The sequence below is a fragment of the Anabrus simplex genome, chromosome 9 (genome assembly GCF_040414725.1).
Source record: "Anabrus simplex isolate iqAnaSimp1 chromosome 9, ASM4041472v1, whole genome shotgun sequence".
In the NCBI taxonomy this organism is placed as follows: Eukaryota; Metazoa; Arthropoda; class Insecta; order Orthoptera; family Tettigoniidae; genus Anabrus; species Anabrus simplex.
The window spans coordinates 54,753,928-54,776,202 of NC_090273.1; the positions used below are offsets into that span (position 1 = coordinate 54,753,928).

A 22,275-nucleotide genomic window follows, 5' to 3' on the forward strand; every position below is an offset into this window, starting at 1 on the left:
AACCATGCTATTTGTCACGTTGCAGTACTAATCAAAAGCAGCGTAGACTCGCGGTATTCCACACATTATGGTACTACTCACAGGTAATGAAATTCGTACATGTAACACAGACCTGGGGTGTTTCGCACAATGCGGCACTATTTACAGGCAACACAAACCTATACAGGCACTTAATGCTTCAAGAAGGCTACTCACAGAGGTATGTTGCCAGAATGCTAGAGATTGTTCAGAATATGATTTGGTATCTGTGGAAATGTTTCCAGGAGACTGGAAGAGTTGCCAGACGCACCCCTGGGCAGAATGGTTTTGTTTTGTGCATCTACAAGCTCACCGGAATCGCCATATTACAGCACCAGGTGGACCTACAGCAGGCTTCTAGAGTATGCATTAGTTTCGAGAGGCCAATGTCAGATACCGACAACCTGCCCTATACAGATGACATCATGGCAAGAGACTGCACTTTGCTAAAGACCATATGTATTGGCAGCTAAGACATTGGTATCGTGTGCTGCTCTCGAATGAATCCTGTTTCCTGTTGTATCATTCAGACAGTTCCAATATAAAAGGTCCGTTATTAAAATTTTGAAATATTCAAGCCAACTCATTCTTAGTTGCCCCAGTGTGCCAATTTGGGCTCATCAGTCTGTAACCATAAGGGGGGGATCAAATATAAATGGGATTTTACTTTTTATTTAAATACATTTATTGAAAAACACAAGGCATTTACAATGTATTTTTTCACACAGTTTTCTGCTTATGAAATGCATTTGTACCAGCGCATGGACAGCTTTTTTATGCCCTCATCGTAAAAGAACAGGGTCGTGTCACCAGCCACTTGCACACAAAGTCTTCCACACTCTCGTCATCTTCATATCGTTGCCCTCCTAAGAGGTCCAAACAAATTGAAATCGCAGGGCGATAAGTCCAGATTGTAAGCAGGATGATCAAGTGTAGTCCAGTGCATTTCCTGTAGCATGGAAACAGTTAGAAGTGCAGTATGGGACCGCGCATTGTCGAATCGATTGGTCTTGTCTTTTGCAATGATATCCAACCCTTGCCTTGTTCAACAGCTCAAAGTAGTAAGCAGCATTGATTGTGTGTCACTCATGCAAAAAAATCAATCAGCAAAATGCCTTGCCGATCGAAATAAACCATTGCAATAACCTTGCCAGCTGACAGTCGAGTCTTGGCTTTCACTGGTGCTGCCTCCCCTTTCCTCCGCCACTCCTTACACACACGCGTCCTTGGCAATGTTTGATCTCCGAATTGTGCAGTAAATCTGTGGCAAATTTCTGTTGCTGCAACTCCTTCACAAGCAAGAAATTTTATAATTATGTGTTGCGCAGTGGAGGTGTGCACCTTTGGGAAATATCTAACAGCATGCTCTTCCCACTGCTAATGGTACCGCCTAAGCATAACGGACATTCACAAGACTTTTACATGTGCCTACACATTGCAGAAACATGCCAAATATTTTATAAAACCCTCAATTTTTTAAATGTGAAATTGTCAAAATAATTTTATGTGTCACGATGTTTATACATTGTTTTCATAACCTATTATGTATTTTGCTAGTTTTGTAATTTAGGCTGATGATGATGCTTCAGAAATGTGTTGAAACCGATCCCCTGAATGAAAACATGTTGTAAACACTATCCTGTGCAACATACACTTTGTATTGAAAAGGTGGAACCCTCACTGAAATTTCAACCTTTGTAAGCATAATAGAAGCATGGGCCCAGGCCTACCAACTGTTGATGTTCAGGAACAAAAATACTGCTTATATTTGATCGACCTTTAACACATCTACCGAAACACACAGCTACTGCATGTAGTGGAGCCCACTGCATAAGCTACTTGGAGCCTCAGGCAGCGCCAATGCACTATGAGAGACTTGGTCTCATTTACGAAATATGAAGCATACTAGGCCATCAGATAATATAGACTTTGATTCCATCTTCTTCTTGAGGCTCCTTCTCCTAGTGGAGGTTGGCGGTCCACATAGCCAGCTCTGAACATGATGCTGCAGCATGGAAAGCATCTTACGAAGTGCAGATGTGCCATCTTTGGAGGTCCTTCAATTCGAACTTTGTTGTCGTACACTTTGATATTTCCAAAACTGCCAGGCTTTCTAGTCATAGCAGCGTTCAAAGTATTCCTCCCAGTGATCCGAATGGGGAAATAGAAACTCTGGATAATAATTTTACATTAAACAGAGCCATGCCATACGAACTTAAAGGGATATCATTCAGGATCTTTAATGCAGTGGTTTCCCGTTGCCTTCCACATCCTAATGCTGTTGACCAGTTGTAGGTTCTTCTGCCTTTTGGGACCATTTCCTGTCCCAAGCACAACAAAGTGCCCTAACCTCTACCCACTCATCCAGCCTCAAGGAGACTGTTGGCACTTGGTAGAGGGTATCTTCTTATACCGGAAGATACTCAGTCCCTTCAATTGTTAGCCGCCTGCATATAACAAAATTGTCATAAACAGTCGTTGCCCGCTCTCTACCGCAGGGAGGTGAATGTCAGGATTTCACCATCATTAAAACTGAGACCATAATGGCTTTTCTCAGTTTCTCTGGATCTTCAGAGAGGTTTGATTCCACAGGGAACTTGAAATAATTGTCCTGAAATTCATAATTCCAATATAAACGCTCCAAGTAGTCTGTGCAATGACCCCCCACTACACACACTAGCCATGAGTGTGCTAGTTACCAACTGAAGAGCTCAAATTGGCACACTAAGGTGAAACGCTGGCAACTAAGAATGAGTTAGCTGCAATATTTATAATTTCCAATTATGGACCATTTATATCGGAATTATGAATTTGCTCATTCAGGACAAATACAGTAAAACCTCATTAAAGATGTATCTGCAGGGGACAACAAAAAAGAACATGTTAAGTGACAAAATATACTAATGAATATAGCGTTATAGCGAGAATTCGTAACAGCAAAAAATTCACTCGCTATAACGGATTGTCGTTATATCCGATTTTGTATAAAAGTCAGAAAACCCTTCATGCACATTAAAATCGGTATGAAACGGCAATCAGTTTGTTCAAAGCTTGCGTTTCCGCAGATGATATCCACACTACGGCTTACTTGTTTGTTATTTTTTGTAATCCGATACGGCGTGAAAGTGTATGTTTAATTTCATTCTGAAAAAAATATAGTACCGTATTTCTCCGAATCCTTCAAAAAATTTATATCAGGCTCAAAAAGAAATTTACAAAATCATATGAATGCCTTGTACAGTAGGCCTACGCATTTTCAGACGCCGAACATTGACTTTCGTCACGCCGGTTTTTTTTTTTGCGGCTGCACAATTATTCTTTATTTACGCAGGTTTGAGGACCATTAACTTAATATTGGCATCATAATACCTATTCCATGCATCTCTACAATACAACGATCCACCAGGAAATTATTCCTGCTGTCTATAAAACTGTTACTTCTATTACGCAGCGTCAGATATAACCGGCTACCACTACACGCACGTTTCGCTTATCGGGTTCGGCCAAATTCAGCGGCTAGCGATGTACAGGCCTAATCGCGAACGTTGAAAGTCAACGAACGAGTTTATTGCGCCACGGTATGGCCATTCCGCCCTTGCGTTTTTCGTGCACATACCTCACAATTTCATCTCCTACTTCACTAAAGCGTCCTTGATGCTGACCACCGAATGCATTTTTTTGTACAGTACGCATTTTTTTAGCTCTTTGTCTTCACGCTAACGCCAAATACTGGCTTTAGTTAGGCCTATGCCGTATTTTCTTGCGGCTGCACAATTGTTCTTCATTTCCGAGTGTTTAATAAACATTAACTTAAAATTAGCATCATAATATCGACTAGAACCCGTTGAAAAATTGCCGGCAATACCTTTTCCACTTATCTTTACAATACGACTATCTATCACGAAAATATTCCTGCTGTCTATAAACCTTAATTTTACTAAGCGTCATGTACAATAAACGCGTTATGACACTTTCACTGAGTAGCCATGGCTTTTCTAAGAATTTGAAGGGTCGCATGTTTTGATGCCATTCTGCAGATTTGAGAAACACACAGGCACTGTACAAGCGGTTGTCGCGGCTAGCGATGTGTAGTAAAGAGGCGGTCGTTTATTGTCAACGAGCTCTGTGCGCGTGTCAAAAGAAGCAGCGTGGTTACCGCGGTAGTTGCCAGTGGTATTCATTAACTTACTGTTAGGCCGCGATTGCAACAACCCTTGAGTTTTCACATGAGATTCTGAGAAAAGAAAAAAAAGTCATGGATTCGGAGAAATACGGTATCACTCCAGAGATTTCTGTGGCAAACACCTCAGCTTTCTTCTTCAAACAGCGTCACCTAATCTAACCGTATATGTAGCCTATCATGAAAACATATTTGAAACGCATGTAGAGAAATGACCTCCTCGCGAAAAATTTACATGTAAATAGCCGTAACTAGACACCAGAAGATATGAAATATCCTCTGAAATCAGTGATGTACTCTGCCATATCTTGAGATGTATCACATTCTTACTTTATTCCCGTATATAACATTAAAATTAAGATATCGTTTATCGTCTTTATTATTTTTTTTTTTTTGCTAGGGGCTTTACGTCGCGCCGACACAGATAGGTCTTATGGCGACGATGGGATAGGAAATGCCTAGGAGTTGGAAGGAAGCGGCCGTGGCCTTAATTAAGGTACAGCCCCAGCATTTGCCTGGTGTGAAAATGGGAAACCACGGAAAACCATTTTCAGAGCTGCCGATAGTGGGATTCGAACCTACTATCTCCCGGATGCAAGCTCACAGCTGCGCGCCTCTACGCGCACGGCCAACTCGCCCGGTCGTCTTTATTTTTAACGAGTTAACAACTGCTATCAGCCACGTTATTTACGCATTTATTATGAAAACGTGTTATCCTCTTACATTTCGAATTTTCTTTAGAGAACAGCAGTCCATGGGTATTACTAATCAACTCCAACACGAGAGAGCTCGCAAATGCACAAAGTGAGAAAACTGTACTGTACCGAAGATGATCGATCGCATTTTGTTGCAAACGTTTCAGTTTTCTTATTCAAACAGCGTCACGTATCCTAACTTAACCGTACTATACGTATGATGAAAATCAAGCGCCAATAGAGAAAGTATAATTTTCTCGCTATAAATTTTCATAATAGCCTTTCCGTAATTTAACCAGACGCGACAAAATATAAACTAACCTCTGAAATCAATTAAGCACTCTGCCATATCTCGAGGTGTATCCCATTCTTAATTGCAGTATTTTGCCTCAAAATTAAGCGGTCGTTTAGTCAGCCTTAATTTTTAACGAGTTAACAACCATTATCGGACACGTTATTTACGCATTTATTACGAAAATATGTTCTCCTTCATTTTGAATTTTCTTTACGGAACAGCTGTCAACGGAAATTACTAATCGACTCCGACTTTGCCTTCGAATGTCGACGAGAGATATCGCTAGTGCACATAGCGAGAAAACGATGCCGAAGGTAATCGATCACATGCAGTAATCATCGCTGGGGTGCATAAATATCGGTAACGGAAAAAATCGCGCGCGCTTAATCGCTCATAATAACGGATGCGCTAGTGATAGGGTTCTCGCTGTAACCGAAGGACGATACACAGTTTAATATAGGAATTTTGAAGGGACAGAAAAAAGTCGTCGCTATAGCAGAGTTCTCATTATATGACGTACTCACTATATCGGACTTCTACTGTACTAATAAAATCTATCCAACAGGGATATGGAAACATTAAAAACAATTCTTTCCGACATGATGGCATTTACGCTGTGTATCCACGAGTACAGTGTAAACTATATCATTCCTAAGGACGAGAGGAAAGTATTACAAGGAGTGAAAAACACGAGAGAACAAATATGAAAATCCTTTTTCCACTGGGGTTGAAAGTTGTGAAAGAAAAAAAAAACATATATATAAGAAAACATAAACATGGGGGCCAATAAAAAAAAAGTATCATTGCAGATCACACTCTTTCTAAAACAAATGTTAATAGAAGCCTTTTATTTCGGAGCAGTGGGTTATTAAGCATTATTTTGTGGTCACATTCATTGACAATGAATTGGATGTTGTACTCGACCATGTGCGACTGGCAGGAATGACTTTGGCTTCCATTTTGAATAAACTTCAAGCAACTGGAATGATTGAGTCGAAACTCGAAGGTGCGAGTTCAACATTTGCCACGTCTGTGTACTTCAAGATGCAGACGCCAGTCCACTTTCTGACAGATTTTAATTTTGTCTTCATTAGTAAGGAATTTCACGACCATTTTCTGTATCTATAACTAGGCTATCATAAGTCAAATATGCACCACGCTAGTCAATTTCACACGATTATGTTTCTAATCCAGATATAGGCTACCTTATCACATGACAAATATTCGCTACACTTCACTGTAACACTCAACACAAAATAAATTCCTCACTTCTGAATGGATTGCAAAATACAAGTACAATTAGGCTCACTGTATTATTCAGCAAATGAAAAGAACATTTTCAGGGCTAGGAGAAATGTGATTGTACTGAGCGTTAATAGCGAAAATTCATGATGTGATAAGTGAGGCATTTTTATATGGATTTAATACAATGAGACTCGGGACTTTGAATTTACGACATGTTAAGCCGGAAAAGGTGTTAATGGAGAATGTACTAAAGATGTTTCACTATGTTTCAAGTTGCCCATGGGAATCGAAATATATATCATTCAGATAGTCATACATATGTCTGAAGAAGACTTGGGGAGCTACTTCATCCGACAGCTGCACATCTACTGCTTACGGATGCAGATCTGTTATGGTATGGGCAGCCATAAGTCTTGCCGCAAAAACCAATCTCTTGATCATTCGAAGTCTGAGTATCACATGTGTTTCCTCAGTGCGAAAACTTGGAGAAAATGCAGATTTCCCTGTCATCTTTCATTCCAGCAAGACTCTCCAATATCATTTAATCTGTCAGTCATTAATCATTGCCTCAGAGGAGTGCGACCACGAGGATCCTGAGTTCTAAATTAAAGCCAAAGGTACATACTACTCTATAGAATACAATGACCCACAACATAACTGTGAATAGCACAAATCAGAATCTGTAAAATACCACGATCTATGTATAATAGAAATAGTGATTTAGGATACTGACTCATCAAGCAGTTGAGGATCCACTGCCACTCAGTCGATAGCCGGCACAATTCCTATGCTCATCACAAGATGGCGGCTTCATTCATTTCATCCCTGACCCGGACACTGACTGGAAAATAGGTTTAGGTTTTCATTTGTACATATAAGCACGCTAGATTCTCCCTTCTTGTTGATGATGGTATGTTGCATGGCATGTCAAAGTTTTTTGGGGTTCGATCTGCATTGCCAATTTGAGATAAGGGGTAATTGTTTTTCTTCTGCATTGCTATCATATGGCAATGAAAATATATGATTTTGTCACTGAAATCGCTTGGCATTCTCTGGCAGAGAGATGTTCGCCTTCGCAGACACAATCCCTTTTGTGTCGTGAAACTACGGTTCCAACCCCGGCTCACTTTCAAATCCAAATAGGGGATTCCTCCTTTAATCGCTATTTTGCGGGCTTTGCAATGTAGCATCTCATGCAAGATACTAAAGTCATCATTTTGCAACGCTGTAACGTAATGAAGCAACTCGTATTCAAGCTCAGGAAACTTACCAGTTTTTGCCTTACGTGTTCGGTTGGTGGTTTCTAATGCAACTTTCCGTTTACGCCAGTAGCGAACATTAAACTCAATCACACTGAATTCTCAACCAGCAGTTCTGTTACTATGTTCTTTAGCATATTTTATCACTTTGAGTGTAAACCCAACCGTATAACCCACATTTCTCCATAATATGAAGATCGACCTGCACAAGAAAACTTAACTGAGAAATAACAATGAAACGTGAAGACATAACACGGGTACTTGTCGACAATACAACAGATGGATGATACCTAATACTGTGATCACCTGACTGCTTTGACAGGGAAACACTACCAGTTCACGTGATCAGCTCTGCCGGACAGGCAGCGTTAAGCATATTGACAAAGACGGAAGAGTCAGAGGGATGGCTGAGTGTGACTAAATGGCTAGGAATGCTGCCTCGGGGCGGGGGTTTGCGAGTTAGGTATTTTTGTTACAACAGCCTCAACCGTTCTGCAGGGAGAAAGAAATGCAGCTTCTTCTTGCAATGTCACGTACAAAGTCCCGTTACAGCAATTGGTACAGTCCCAATATTTAATGAAGGCATGTCTATGGAATACCCAAACTTGATTTAGTGCTTGTACCATATGTATTTATGACAATGTCAGAAATTAATGCGAGTTGTGTGCGGGGATTTCTTTCCTGCAATTTCAAATGTTAAAAATGGGGTGCGAGATATATGCAGTGATAAGTTTTACGCAAGCAAATACGGTATTTACCCATATAAATTACGGTTTACTGCAGGTTTCTCCTCTTTTAAAAAATGTATCCCACTGCTTGCCCAAGAACCATAACTGCTCTTTACCTTTCCTCCATGTATAAACAAAATGCTATCAAACTTTGCCAAATTTTTTAAAATCTTGTCAAAACTTCAGCAATGTTGAACAATCCTTGATAAGATTTTACAACTTGTAAAGTATTGGACTGAAAGAAAAATTTGATGGTGTACAACAGGCATTAGATAAAAACCTACAAAATGGGCATAAAATCACGCAAGTTTAACATCCAGGTGCTCTCAATACCATTGCAATTTCAGATACCAGGGCAAGCACATGAAAATGTACACAGTTCTTATATAGATAAAGTTTTTTACCTTCTCCTGTCCCAAAGTTTTACTTCATTGTCGTGTCCTCCAGATATGAAGAGGTTCTCATCACCTCTTGACCAGTGTACAGATGTTACCAACTTCGTATGGTTTGTGAAGGTGGTTTGTACCTGCGAATATTCTGAAAAGCAAAACACATTGTATGTTAATTTTTCACTATAATAATGCAATGCAGTCACTGGAAAGGCCTGGTGCATATCTTGGGAGTTCACTTCTTAATGGACATGCTTATCCTTACAAATACGATGCGTTCTGCTACAAAAGCTGGTATTTTATACTCCCTGATCAAATCGACCGTGAGCGACCCATCACGCAACTATTTTGACACAACCATCTGATTTTTAGGGTTACGAGGCCCACTTGTATCACCTGTGTTCTCTGACAATAGAGTCCAGCTCTCATGGTTCAACTTCAATAATGCTTAGTATATCAGCCATTGTCAGAACATAATAACTAAGCCAACAGTTTACAGAGAAACACTGAAACAAAAAGACCCCAGCTCAAGACATTTTAACGATCACCATCCCACAGTTTTTAACCTTCATCATGTTTTTTTAGGAAAAAACTTTTTAACTAACATTGTATTTTGTGTGTCCAATGTTTTTAATTCATCATATATGCCTTACTGAGGATGAACCAATGACCAGTTGAAAGATGTCTATGTCTGTGTAAGGTTACATCTTAATAGGACGTGAAATAATATATTATTGACTAGGAGGATATCAAAAATAATTTTGTACAATTTTGTAAGAAGAAAGTTGTCATGTTAGTTGATGTATCCACAAAGATGCACACAAAAGGCTGTCAGTTGGTAATACTTATTTATTTCACCTTAACTTCACAAAAACACACACATAACCCAGAGGTGCCAACCTTTGAAGTGGGTTTTCAGTAATCCCCCCATCTCAGAAAATGTTTGAGCAAAATCCAAAATATCCTTCTACTTTTCAATAATGACACCCCCTTTTCCCTTCCCTACTCTCGATTATCCAGGCGCGGATTATCCGGTTTACAGATTAACCGTGCATGTTTTTGCCTTATTAAAATACTGAAATTGAAATTTAATTCATTTGAATTTGACAGTTTAATTGAGGTTGAAGAAAAAGAAAGCGATGAAAGTGTTTCTCATTCTGTGGCTCTACAGTGTATAGATACCCTGTTGGATTATATGGGACAAAGGGGGTTTGAATATTATTGCCCCATGCAAAATACGTCTCGAGGTAAGGAAACAGATGAACAACCAAAAGCAGAGAAGCATTACAGACTTCTCCAGAGCACAATAATATGTGTGAGTTATCTCTATAAATGTATTATAGCCTACTTTATATGGTACTGTATTTAAAACAAGGCATTTTTCCTGCAATACACACATTCTTTTGGATTATCCGTGCCATTCACCCCGGTCATTAGCCCGGATAATTGAGAGTTTACTGCATTCTAAATTATTTTGTATTACACAATGAAATTTGCACATTACCCGTTAGTTCCGTCAAGAAACATTCTTTGTACCTTGTTTCGCACCCAGCAGCTGCTTTTCAGTGTGGATTTTCTTGAAGCATCTTTCTCCCCCTGTGATTACATTTTCGCCTTCTGGACCATAAGCGATTCCGGTGTAGATGTGCTTAATGTAGGCCTGAATTCCTATTTTTCCTATCAACACTGAAAACTCTTTATGTGGGAGAGTTACAGTCAGGTACAGTTAGGGCTGCAAATACAATATCACTTAAGGTAGAGTAGAACTACTTTTAATCACAATGAATTCCACAACGCTCACGGATAGGAAAAGGAAGTGGTGTTTGAAGTATCGCTGCCAACCCACAAGCGATGAAACAAGGAGGGTTGAGCATTAATGCACGAAAGGATTCCTCTTTTCCCCGTAGAAAATTATTTTTTCGTGATATTGTTGTGTTTTCATAATTTCCCCTTTGAACGTAATGCCGTAATCGTGAGGTGAAATCCGTAATAATTACGAATAATCCGTAATGGTTGGCACCTCTGCATAACCTAATCAACTGCTGTCACAAACAAAATACACACAACAACAAACTGTCATTTTAACATTTTAACAGCACATGGAGATCGCAACCTTAAAACACGGTCGAAACAGCTGACTGCTGACAGCTACAGCATCTCGGTTCAACACAACACGTGGTTACAATCATAATTCCTATTACACCGTAACTCCTACTAAACAATAACTCGTCTCTACCATCAAGACCACCTGCTCACATACGTGACTCGCAGGCTTCTAGAAAGATACATTTTCTCGTAATTCTAGAGTGCTTAAGGCCCAGATGTAATGTACAGAATATTCCACAGAGTTCTTGTCTACCTAGTACCATTTTGGATATTACAATCTGTTACACAATACTGAAGTGGATTACACATCATATACAGGTAATAATAAATTATATAATATTAATTACAGGTTCTTACATTAACTAAACTGATATAGATATCTATATAGGCCTACAGCAAATGTTTCGTGACATAACCTCACAAATGATGATGATGATGATGATGATGATGATGCTTGTTGTTTTAAGGGGCCTAACATCGAGGTCATTGGCCCCTAATGGTACGAAATGAAATAACAAAAAGTTCAAGAAATCCACTGACCAAAATAAATAAAAATGTCATGAAAAATGAATGGATGGACATGAACCCAAAAAATAACAAAAAACAAACAAGAAACAAACAAAAAACAGTGGATCCGACTCAAAAACGGTCATAAATAATAGTATTACTGACCAAGGGACCACCTATAAAGCATAGTCCTGAATCGATTATGCTTGATGTCTGAAGGAGTCCAAAAACCAGGTCTACGGCCCCTCAGTATGGTACAAGTCGCGAGAAGTAGAACCATGATATTTCTCGAGCTGCGGTACAAATCAAAGGTAGCGTAAACTCACGGCGTTCCAAACAGTAAGGTACTACTCACAAGTATTGTACGTCGTAAAGGTAACGCAGACCTATGGTGTTTCTCACACAATGGCGCCACTCATAGCCAAGGTAAACCGATGAGGTTCCTCACCTAAGTGTACTAAGCACGGGCGCCGGCATTCCCGTGGTGTTCCTCTCATAGTGGGTACTAATCACTGGCAACGCAGACCCACGGTGTCGCTCATATAGTGGTACCCAGGCTACGCCCAGACGCGTGGTGTCGCTCACACGGGTACAACTCACAGGCAACGCCCAGACCTGTGGTGTTGCACACACGGGCACGACTCACGGGTACTGGAAACCCACACTGAACCCCCCTCGAGTGCTACGAATCACAAAAATATGGAGTACCTAACAGAGTGGTACTACTCGCAAGTAAAAGCGACCGATGGTGTTCCGCGCGTGATGGTACTAATCAAAAGTAGTTTCATGGTTCTAATCCAAGCATCCCTTGGTCGCCCCTTTTAGTCGCCTCTCACGACAGGCAGGGGATACCGTGGGTGTATTATTCGTCAGCCTCCCCCACCCACAGGGAGTGTGTGTTTGGTCCGCGAGAGGTATTTTATTTCCCTCAAGTCCGCCGGCAAGCCGGTTAGGACCCCCCTATCCGCCACCTGGGACGCGCCACGTGGGAGTATCACCTATCCCCATGCTACGCTTGCGTAGCAGGTTCGTGGTAACCTCACAAATAATGTGATTGTAAACTAATAATGATACTAATAAGTGGATGTACATTGCAAGTCATAATAATAAGAAGAAAAAGACGAAGAAGAAGAATTGTAAAATAATAATATTTCAAGCTTGATACTTGCATTATTTACCCATGGGTGAGAGAATATTGCTTTCAAGTTATATTGGTATATCACACTTGCGTCATAGTCTGTCCTCCTTTCAGCTTTGCTTGCTTTCTTCATTATATGTTCTCCAAATCTGTTGTTATTTTTTATTTTATAATAGAATTGGGAGTAGCAACCCCCATCGTAACAATAGCCTAAAAATGAGTGATGTGTACTATCAATACCCCAACCTGGCAGGAGCTGGACAAGGGGAAATGAAAATGAGGATGAGTATATTTCTTTTGTATGGGGTATTATCCTGCAATTTACACAGTTAAGTGTAAGATAGGGCCACGAACCCTAACTCTGCCACTGCTACGGTCAAAACTAAAAGAAATAAAATTTGGTGAAATACCCTAATGATTTGTGCACCAGAATAGGATATTGTAATGGTTATAGCGTCCAACATGCCAACTTAATAACAACCGAGCTCATCACCGTATCGGCCTCACCCCCCTTACACTCGACCGCGCCAATCACGAGCAACACTTAAGTGCTGGGCGGGCCCTTCTCTCTTCTGTCCGTGGTCGCGCCGCATGGGACGACGGAAATTACTCGACTATTAATCTGGAGTCTTCCATCTCGCGAGGTTCCTGGATTCATTGAGCATCCAGACTGTTCTAGAAGAGCTGGCACAGGTATATAAGATCAGTTACTTGCTTGCAGTCAGTTAGTGAGAGTTAGTGAGTGAGGAGTGAGAATGAGATTGAGTTTGCAGCCTGATGGAGTATCTGCCTGTTGGAGCCAAGGTCTCGTTCCTGTTTCCCTGACGTCGTGTGTGAGAGTCCCTTGGGGCCGGCTGCTGAAGAACCACCTTGGGTGTTCTGGAGCAGCGCGAAGGGAGCACTGGGTGACGACGTGTGCAGACTGCGAACGGAGTTCTACGGACTGAGTGCAGCGGATACTATCCCGACCTGTGTGAATTGCCGTGATTATCGAACTAGCGTGCTACAGTGCGGACTGACGGTGAAGGAGTGATCGTGTAGCTGTGCGACGTGGAACCTCGTGTGTGAATGTAGAACTGTGTAGCATGAGAACATGAGAAACTAAGGGAGAGAGCGTGAACTGTGTGTGTGTGTGTGTGTTTTATGAGCAAACGTTGTGTGTAGTCTTGTGTAGTTTAGTGCGTAGCTAGTAAATCTTAGAAATAGGACGCTACCAGGTTCTGTATTCATTTATTTATTTATTTACCCAGCCAACACGCTACAATATGAAATCTTGATTATAACTGATCAGGAAGTTCTTTAACAAGCCTACTGTTTTTTCTGCACTTCAAGACCAATATCCATTTCATATAATTTGTGTGGAAATCTATCACTTCCTGTTGATGACATTTATAACGCAGCTATTATTAACTATAAGAACTGTCGTTTCACAATTCTGCAAATATGTTAGATTGAGCCTATCCTTATATGTGATGTATTTATCACAGCAAGTGCCAAAATTAAGTATCTGCGACGAGAATGTTGATGTTCCATAACAAGTAACAAAGGTAGGGGCTGACTGGAAGAATGGGCATCAATTGAGGAGTATGTTGATAAAAAATATCATTATGATGGAAGCAGTGAAAATACCAGACGTTGTAGAAGGAATTTTGCAACAAGATGGGCAAGGTTGATAATCATAAAATTCTAATTTACCAATTGGATGTGTCTTAAGGAGCTGTTAAATGCTCTAGAAATGACAAAATATTTTGTTATGAACCGCGATGAGTTTTCGTGGCACTATCAAAGGATTATATCATGATTTCTGGTTGTAATAAACACTCGTCCGGTGTAGGTGTTTCTATTTAATACCAATGGGAGATCCGCACATCTAAGTGTGAGATGATGATGAGGTAGAGTAACGGTGAAACCATGTGTCAGCACATAGCCTACTCATGTCAAATAACACCAAGGTGTCTATTCAAGCTTAATGCCTCCATCCAACAAGTGAATCACTTCAATGTTTTACGTCTTTCTGTAGGGTCCGACAAAACATATAAACAAAACTACACATTTAATAATAATACAGTAAAACCTCGTTAAGATGTTTCTGCAGGGGACAAGGAGTGAGAAAATGAACTACGGAATGTACCGGTACTAATAAAAATCCAACAGGGATATGGAAACACTAGATACATTTTTTTCCGACATGATAGCATTTTACATTGTGTATCCATGGGTACAATGAAAACTACTGTATTTACTCATGCATTAGACCCCTGGCCTTTTGAGACGAAGAAAATGAAAAAAAATCTTGCCTATAAGACCCCCCAACATAATTTGTCAGAGAACAATGATGATTCCGCTTCGAAGCGGGTACAAGTCTTATTGCAGCTCTGATGACATCAGAGAAATTTGTGAATAGTTTCGTCCATACGACCTATGCAATGAAAAACTCGTCGAATCCATGCGGTACATCTGTGTTTCGTAGTTAAGAAATGTTCGCCTCTGTAGCGTAGGTCTACTGCAGATCTGATGATGTCGCACAAACAGATGAATAGGCCTAGCTTTGTGTCCAACCCGCGCATTGCAAGCATGCATCAGTCATGCTATATGTCTGTGTTTTGTAGTTAATAATGTCCACCAGCGTAATGGTTAGCACAATTAGTTGCTGTTTTCTGGGGTCTGACTTCGATTCTCGGTACCATACTGCCAGATATTTACGAATGGCAGGAAGGTTGATATGCGGTAAAAACCGGTACATGTAACTCCCCTCCACTGGGGGTGTGTCTAAAAACAGCTATACCACCTCGGGATGAGGAAACGAGTTTACTTTAGTCGAGAAATATTCTTGGTTGTTGCTATTTATTACAGCAGGCAAGATCATTTACAAAGTGGCCTTTAATATCCCATAACTTGGGCCAATATAGGTACATATTTGGAGAGAAGTAAGTTTAAACCTGATAAAAGCTATCCAATTGAAGCGATTGTTTTACTCACCAACGTACCTAACAAATAATAATAATTTTATGTCCCCACATACTTTAAACGATTTTCGGAGATGCCAAACAAAACATACTAGGGTATGCGTTAATAAAAAGAGACAACGAAAATACAAAATTAAACATTATGATAACTAAATGCATTACCGCCACACCTGTAGATATCCATAAATGCGGTATATTTTCCTGTCATTTATTTTTATTTTTTCCGTTGAACTTTTGGCACTATCAGGGCAATAATATACCTAACCTAAACAACGTGGTCTCTCTTATCTCATTTACAGATGTTTAGGTAAATCGTGTTGTGATAAATGTAGAGAACAAGGAGGAAATATACTTAAAAATAAGGGTCTGGCTTTCAACAGTCGCAGTTATCAAAAGAATGGTTCTAGTCACTATGCATTACATTCGGAAATACAACTTGTAACATACGCTAGTTATCAGCTGGTGGTTTAGCACGCTTTCAACAACACGGCTTTATTCAGGAGTGGCTTCTGCTACACATACACTGCATTTATTACCATAATGTTTAATTTTGTACATTTATTGTCTCACATTTTTCATTAACACATACCCTACTATGTTTTGTTTGGCATCTCCGAAAATCGTCGAAAGTAAGTGGGGACATTAAAAAAAAAATCAATATTATTATTATTATTATTATTATTATTATTTGTTAGGTACGTTGTTGAGTCAAACAATTTATTGTGATTGGATATTTTTTATCATGTTTTAAACCTAGTTCTGTCTCAAAAAAATCCTATATTGGCCCCAGTTACAAGACATTAAATGATCACTTTGTTAATGATGTTGCCTGCCTATAATAATAGGCCTAGCAACAACCGTGAATATTTCTTAACTAAAGTAAATTTGTTTCCTCATCCCGACGTGGTGCAGCTCTTTTTTAGAAGGGAGTTGCTTGTACCATTTTTACTGCAAATCAACCTTCCTTCCATTCATAAATCTCTGGCAATACGGTACCGGGAATCGAACTCAGGCTCCCGAGAATGGCAGCTAATTTGTGCTAACCATTACGCTGGCAGACATTCTTATCTACAAAACACAAGACATATATACAGGACTGATGCATGCTTGCAATGTGCGGGTCGGACATGAAACTATTCACATATATGTGCGACATTATCAGAGCTGCAGTAGCCCTACACTAGGAAGGCGGACATTTCTTAACTGTGAAAAACAGATGTACCTCATGATTTCAATGCGTGTTTTCATTGTATGGATCGTACGGACAAAATTATTCACAAATTCGTGTGATGTCATCAGAGCTGCATAAGGCTTGTACCCGCTTCGAAGCGGAATAATCGTTCTTCTCTAATGAATTACGTTGGGGGGTCTTGTATGCAAGATTTACTTTTTTCATTTTCATCGTCTCAAAAAGCCAAGGGGGTCTAATACAAGAGTAAATACAGCAATCTTGCTGTCTGTAAAAGTGTTACTTTTACTCAGTGTCAGGTAAAACTGGCTGCCACTAAACGCGCGTCTCGCTTACCGTGTTCGGCCGGCTTCAGCGGCTAGCAAGGTTTACCATCGTGGACGTTGATGGTAAACAAACGAGTTTCACTGCACCATGATATGGCCATTCTGCCCTTGTGTTTTTCGTGCGCATACCTCACAACTTCATCTTTGACTTCTTTAAAGCATCCTTGTTGCAGGCTACTGAATGCATTTTTTTTGTACAGTACGCATTTTTGGCTATCTTTGTCTTCATGCTAATGCCAAATATTGGTTTTAGTTAGAACGATGCTGTATTTTTTTGAAGTTGCACAATTATTCTACATTTCCAAGTGTTTAATAACCATCAACTTAAAATTGGCGCCAAAATATCGACGTTAACCCTTTGAAAATATGCCAGCTATACCTGTTCCATGTACGTTTACAATACGACGATCCATCACAAAAATATTCCTGCCGCCTAAAAAACTTAAATTTAATAACCGTCAGGTACAGTAGATGCGTTACAACTCTGCCACTGTGTAGCCATGGCCTTTCTAAGGATTTGAAGGCTCGCATATTTTGATGCCATTCTGCAGATTTGAGAATCGTTTTTGTAGAAGCTAATAGAACATCATTCTCTCTTCACTATTTTCTGAGATCCAGTGACGTTACACAGAGGCACTGTACAATCAGTTGCCCCGTTTAGCGATGTATAACAGAGAGACGGTGATTGATTTTCAACGAATTTTGTGTGTGTGCACGCGCGGGGTGAAAAGGAGCAGCATGGTTACCGTGGTAGTTGCCAGTGGTGTTCATTACTGTTAGGTCGGGTATGCAAGACGACCCTTGATTTTTCACAGGAGATTCTGAGAAAAAAAGTAGTCTTGGATTCGGAGAAATACGGTATACACCCACCTATTCATTACCATGTTCAACTGTCCACTTACAATAAACAGCCAATTTGATTCTAAATTAGAACATGTTTTGATCCTTGTATGGATACAAGGATCTTCAGCTGAAGATGATCATACCATACCTGCCAAAAATTCAGTGTCATCTTATATTCAAGTAAATGCAGTAATTCTAAAGTGTAAAATGAACTTACCAGCCGACCTTAAATCATGAAGCCTGACATGTCTGTCTGCAGATGATGAAAGTAATGTTTTGTTGAGAGGTGACCAGTCTATACACTGAAATGCCTTATTGAAGGTTATATCCAATTTGACACCACCTAGTTCAGCATCCCATAGTCTTAAGGTGTGATCCCAAGATGCAGTGCAGAGTTCATCCACTTCAGTCCAAACAGTGGAAGATATAACACCCTGATGACCCTTCAGTGTTAGAATTGGCGTCTATAACAGGATAAACATCAAGAGAACGTTGTTATTTTGTACTTCCTGTAATTAAATTCAAATACACTACATTCCAGTCACAAATTATAGAAATGATGCCATAATTATAAGCAGTACTGCCATAAGTTCTGTCAGTACTCCCAATGCATATAAATTCTAAATAAAACTAGGCAAACCCATTAACCCATTGCGGACCGTGGACGGCGTAAGACGTTTAAGCTTTCTCGTGTGCTGCGGGCCGTGGACGGCGTAAGACGTTTAATGTTCCGCGGGAAGCAATGCTGTTTATATTCGTCATCTATGCCGTCTTACACCTTAGTCAGTGTTACTTGTTGTAGCAGGAAGTTGGTTGACGTTTTTGAGATAACCCTCGCGTTGAGTGGGCTCATGTTTATCTTAGCTGTTTTAGCGGGAATATCTCAGCACTTCCGCGCGCCTCAAGTCAGTACTTGAGATTCCAATGCAGTGCCTGTCGTTCTTATTGAGTGTAGTAAAATGGCTTATAAAACAAAGTTTCTTACGGAGGATTAATTATTAGATATTGTTCACAATGATTATTTTGGTGATGAACTTATTCCTGAAACGGACTCAGATAGTGAACGTGAGAGTGACGAGGAAATGCCGATTCCCGAATCCGATAGGCCTATAGAGGAAGGTGAAGTGCCTGATACATATCATCCTAGTTATTGTCCACCTGTTCCACCATTTACAGAGAATGCAGCTATAAACGTTCAAATAGAAAATAAGCAGGATATTTTGAGTTACGTGAGTATTTTCCTGAATGGCGAATTTTATCAGTATGTGTGTGAGCAGACCAATCTATACACGAGTCAGGTGATAAGTGCGGCGCCCCGGAATTTCACAAGGAATTTGATCAAGCAATCGTGGAAACCGATTAGTCCAAAATCCTGATATAAAAATGTACTGGACCAGAGACCCTGTTTTTCATACTCCGATATTTTCTAAAACTATGTTCCGAATACGCTTCCTTCATATTCTTTCATTCCTTCACTTCAGTGACAGTAATCATTATGCCGAAAATACAGATAGGCTGTATAAAACTAGACGTATTTTGAAACCTGTGACACCAGATATAACACCCTAAATATTTGCTAGAAGTAAGCACAAAGCATCATTTTTCTAACATTTATAGTTTAGGAGTAATTGTAAATTGTATTAAGTGATGCAAGTCAAGAGGGCCGGGCATGAAAATGGCTGGTCCAGGCATTCAAGTGTCCCGCTCAGCAGCAGGTACTGAACGTGTTAATGTACATATATTCTGAGCAAACAAAAAAAATGCTACAGTAAAATACCAGTATAACAAAATTTTGGGGACCTCTGAAATTAATTTGTTATACTGAAATTTTGTTATACTGAAATAAGTCAATTCTTAAGAACTCGCCTAGTATTATATCCGTTAGTTATTGTTGTTTTTAGGGGCAGAACTACGAATTCATCTGCCCTGTTATATCAGCTGCAGGATCTATATAACTTCAAAATACCATTATAATAAGAGTTACAGTACCGACAGATATTTTCAGAAAATCTATTTTTACATTGTACCAGGAAGTCTACACACTGTTCCAGAACATCATTTTTTGAAAAAGTCTGTGATTTTCTTCTGAACAGATCCAGACACAAAAGCTCGTTCCAAATAGTCCCCAACCACTGCACATGAATTTAAAACAGATTCTGGCACATCACTTCGTGACACGAGAAAATCCTGAAGGCTACGTGCCATGTTCGTTGCCTGTTGAAGAGTCAAGCTCTGTCGATCACAATCATTTTCGGGGTTGTCTTCCTCTTCCTCCTCATCGCATGGATCTCTATCATTCATAATATCCTCCACAATCTCCTCATTTGTGATTTCTTTGTGGACTATTACATCACTATCTGCATTGATGTAGTCGGTAAGACTTACCGTAGATGGCAGATCCAACGTTGTACACAAACGCTTCCAATTCTCCTCGGTTTCCACATCATCCAACACTTCACTTTTTGCAACGTCTTCTGTAAAAACCACTCCAGGTTTTCTAAAGCAGTTTGTGATGATGTCTGCATTCAGGGATTTCCATGCAGCATTAAACATCTGCATTGCTTCCAATATATTGACGTTAATGGTTCTATTCGTGGCAACGTTGCACAGCATTCGACGGACTACACGAGCTCGGTAATGCCGCTTTACTGCATGAATTATACCCTGATCCAGCGGCTGCAGAATTGAAGTTGTATTTGGAGGCAAAAATAAAACTTTTACATGCTCCAAATGGCGAGGCACACAATTATGAGAAGAGCAATTGTCCAATAACAGAAGAATTCTCCTCTTTTCGGCCTTCATCCGATGTTCCAAGTCCAACAACCACTCTTTGAATAGCACAGATGTCATCCATGCCTTAGAATTGTGCCTGTATTCACAGGGCAGATGTTGCACCCCCTTGAAGCACCTTGGCTTCCCAAATTTCCCAATTATGAGAGGCTTCAGTTTGTCCGTCCCTGTGGAATTGGTGCACAAAAGAGCCGTGATACGTTCTTTTGAACGTTTGCCCCCAGAACACTTATTTCCCTTAAAATCAAGGGTTTTGTTCGGCATTAGTTTATAAAATAAAGCAATTTCGTCTGCATTATAAATATCTGCCGGCGTATATTCTTTCAAGGCATCCTTTAGAGTCTCCAGCCGCCATGAAGACAGGTGGGATATGCCATATCTCTCCCGGAACCTATGAAACCAACCAGCACTAACCATAAACTCAGGTGACCCAAGCGAGCGTGCGAAAGATCGCGCGCGCTCACATAACAGTGGGCCATTTATTGGAATGTTTTTACTCTGCATTTCCACAAACCACGTATAGACGGCTTGGTCCACCTCCTTGTAGTCGGCTGTCCTGATCTTCTTACGCTGTGGACCTAGGGCATCAGCATCAATGTTTTCCTCTATCTTACTTTTCTGTTTTAAAAACGTAGAAAGTGTTGACGGGCTAATGCCATACTTCTTCGCTACATCTCCTTTCTTTCCACCTTTCTCTACTTCCGCAAGTATTTTACGTTTTTCACTCAACGAAAACTGCTGTCACTTCTGCTTATCCATTTGCGATGATATGTACGGTACTTATTTATTTAACGAAATGCACACGAACTTTGCAGGTTTAATGATATATAAACTTAACAGCAAGAAGTAGTAGTTCTCCAAGAGGGAAAGAGAAAACAAGCAGAAATCAGCCTGGATTTTTATTCATCTGATTGACCGCAGCTGGACTGGTCCAAATAATGACATGAGAAGTCAAAGAGAATGTGAGAAGTGCTTTGAATAGGCTTTGCGAATTAAATACGAAGAAGAAACATGCAATGCATCCGGCGCGTTCATTGGTGGATTACAAACATCGCGATCCTACTCAGCCAATAGTGTGACGTCTTACATTGGTTGATGGGCGAAGCCTATTTGTTGCGCAAAGCGTAGCGTTCATTGGTGGATTGCAAACTTGGCGCTTCTACTCAGCTAATAGAGTGACGTCTTACATTGGATGACGGGCGAAGCATATTTATTTATTCAATAGCGTACAAATGTGCATTAAAAGAAAAAAATACATTAATCTTCGCATATTCTAGTGAAGATTTTGTTCTCTTGTTGCACTTGCTGAAATGATAGCGATCGCAATGTTTATCACACAACGTACGCACAAAATGTAGGGAAGGTTCATGAAAGTCTGATCGCCGGCATAGACGATGGTGAAACCCATGTACCGCCAGCCTATTCAAAGCACTTCTCACATCATTATTTGGACCGGTCCAGCTGCGGTCAATCATAGCATCAGCTGAATAAAAATCCAGGCTGATTTCTGCTTGTTTTCTCTTTCTCTCTTGGAGAACTACTTCTCGCTGCGTATGTGAAAGCTGCATTCTTATTTTCAAATCTTCCCGTAAAAAAGTTTC

At 40.1% G+C, this 22,275-nt stretch overlaps 1 protein-coding gene across 1 annotated transcript in view; it reads right to left on the minus strand.

Moving 5' to 3' along the window:
• Positions 1-22,275, minus strand: part of LOC137502158 (ribosome biogenesis protein WDR12 homolog) — a 59,647-nt gene that overhangs the window by 6,240 nt on the left and 31,132 nt on the right. The window contains exons 7-8 of the mRNA XM_068229148.1: positions 18,102-18,348; positions 8,825-8,957 (exon numbers count right to left, since the gene is read on the minus strand). Of these exons, the coding sequence (XP_068085249.1) occupies positions 8,825-8,957; positions 18,102-18,348 (380 nt within the window). The remainder of the gene's footprint in view (positions 1-8,824; positions 8,958-18,101; positions 18,349-22,275) is intronic.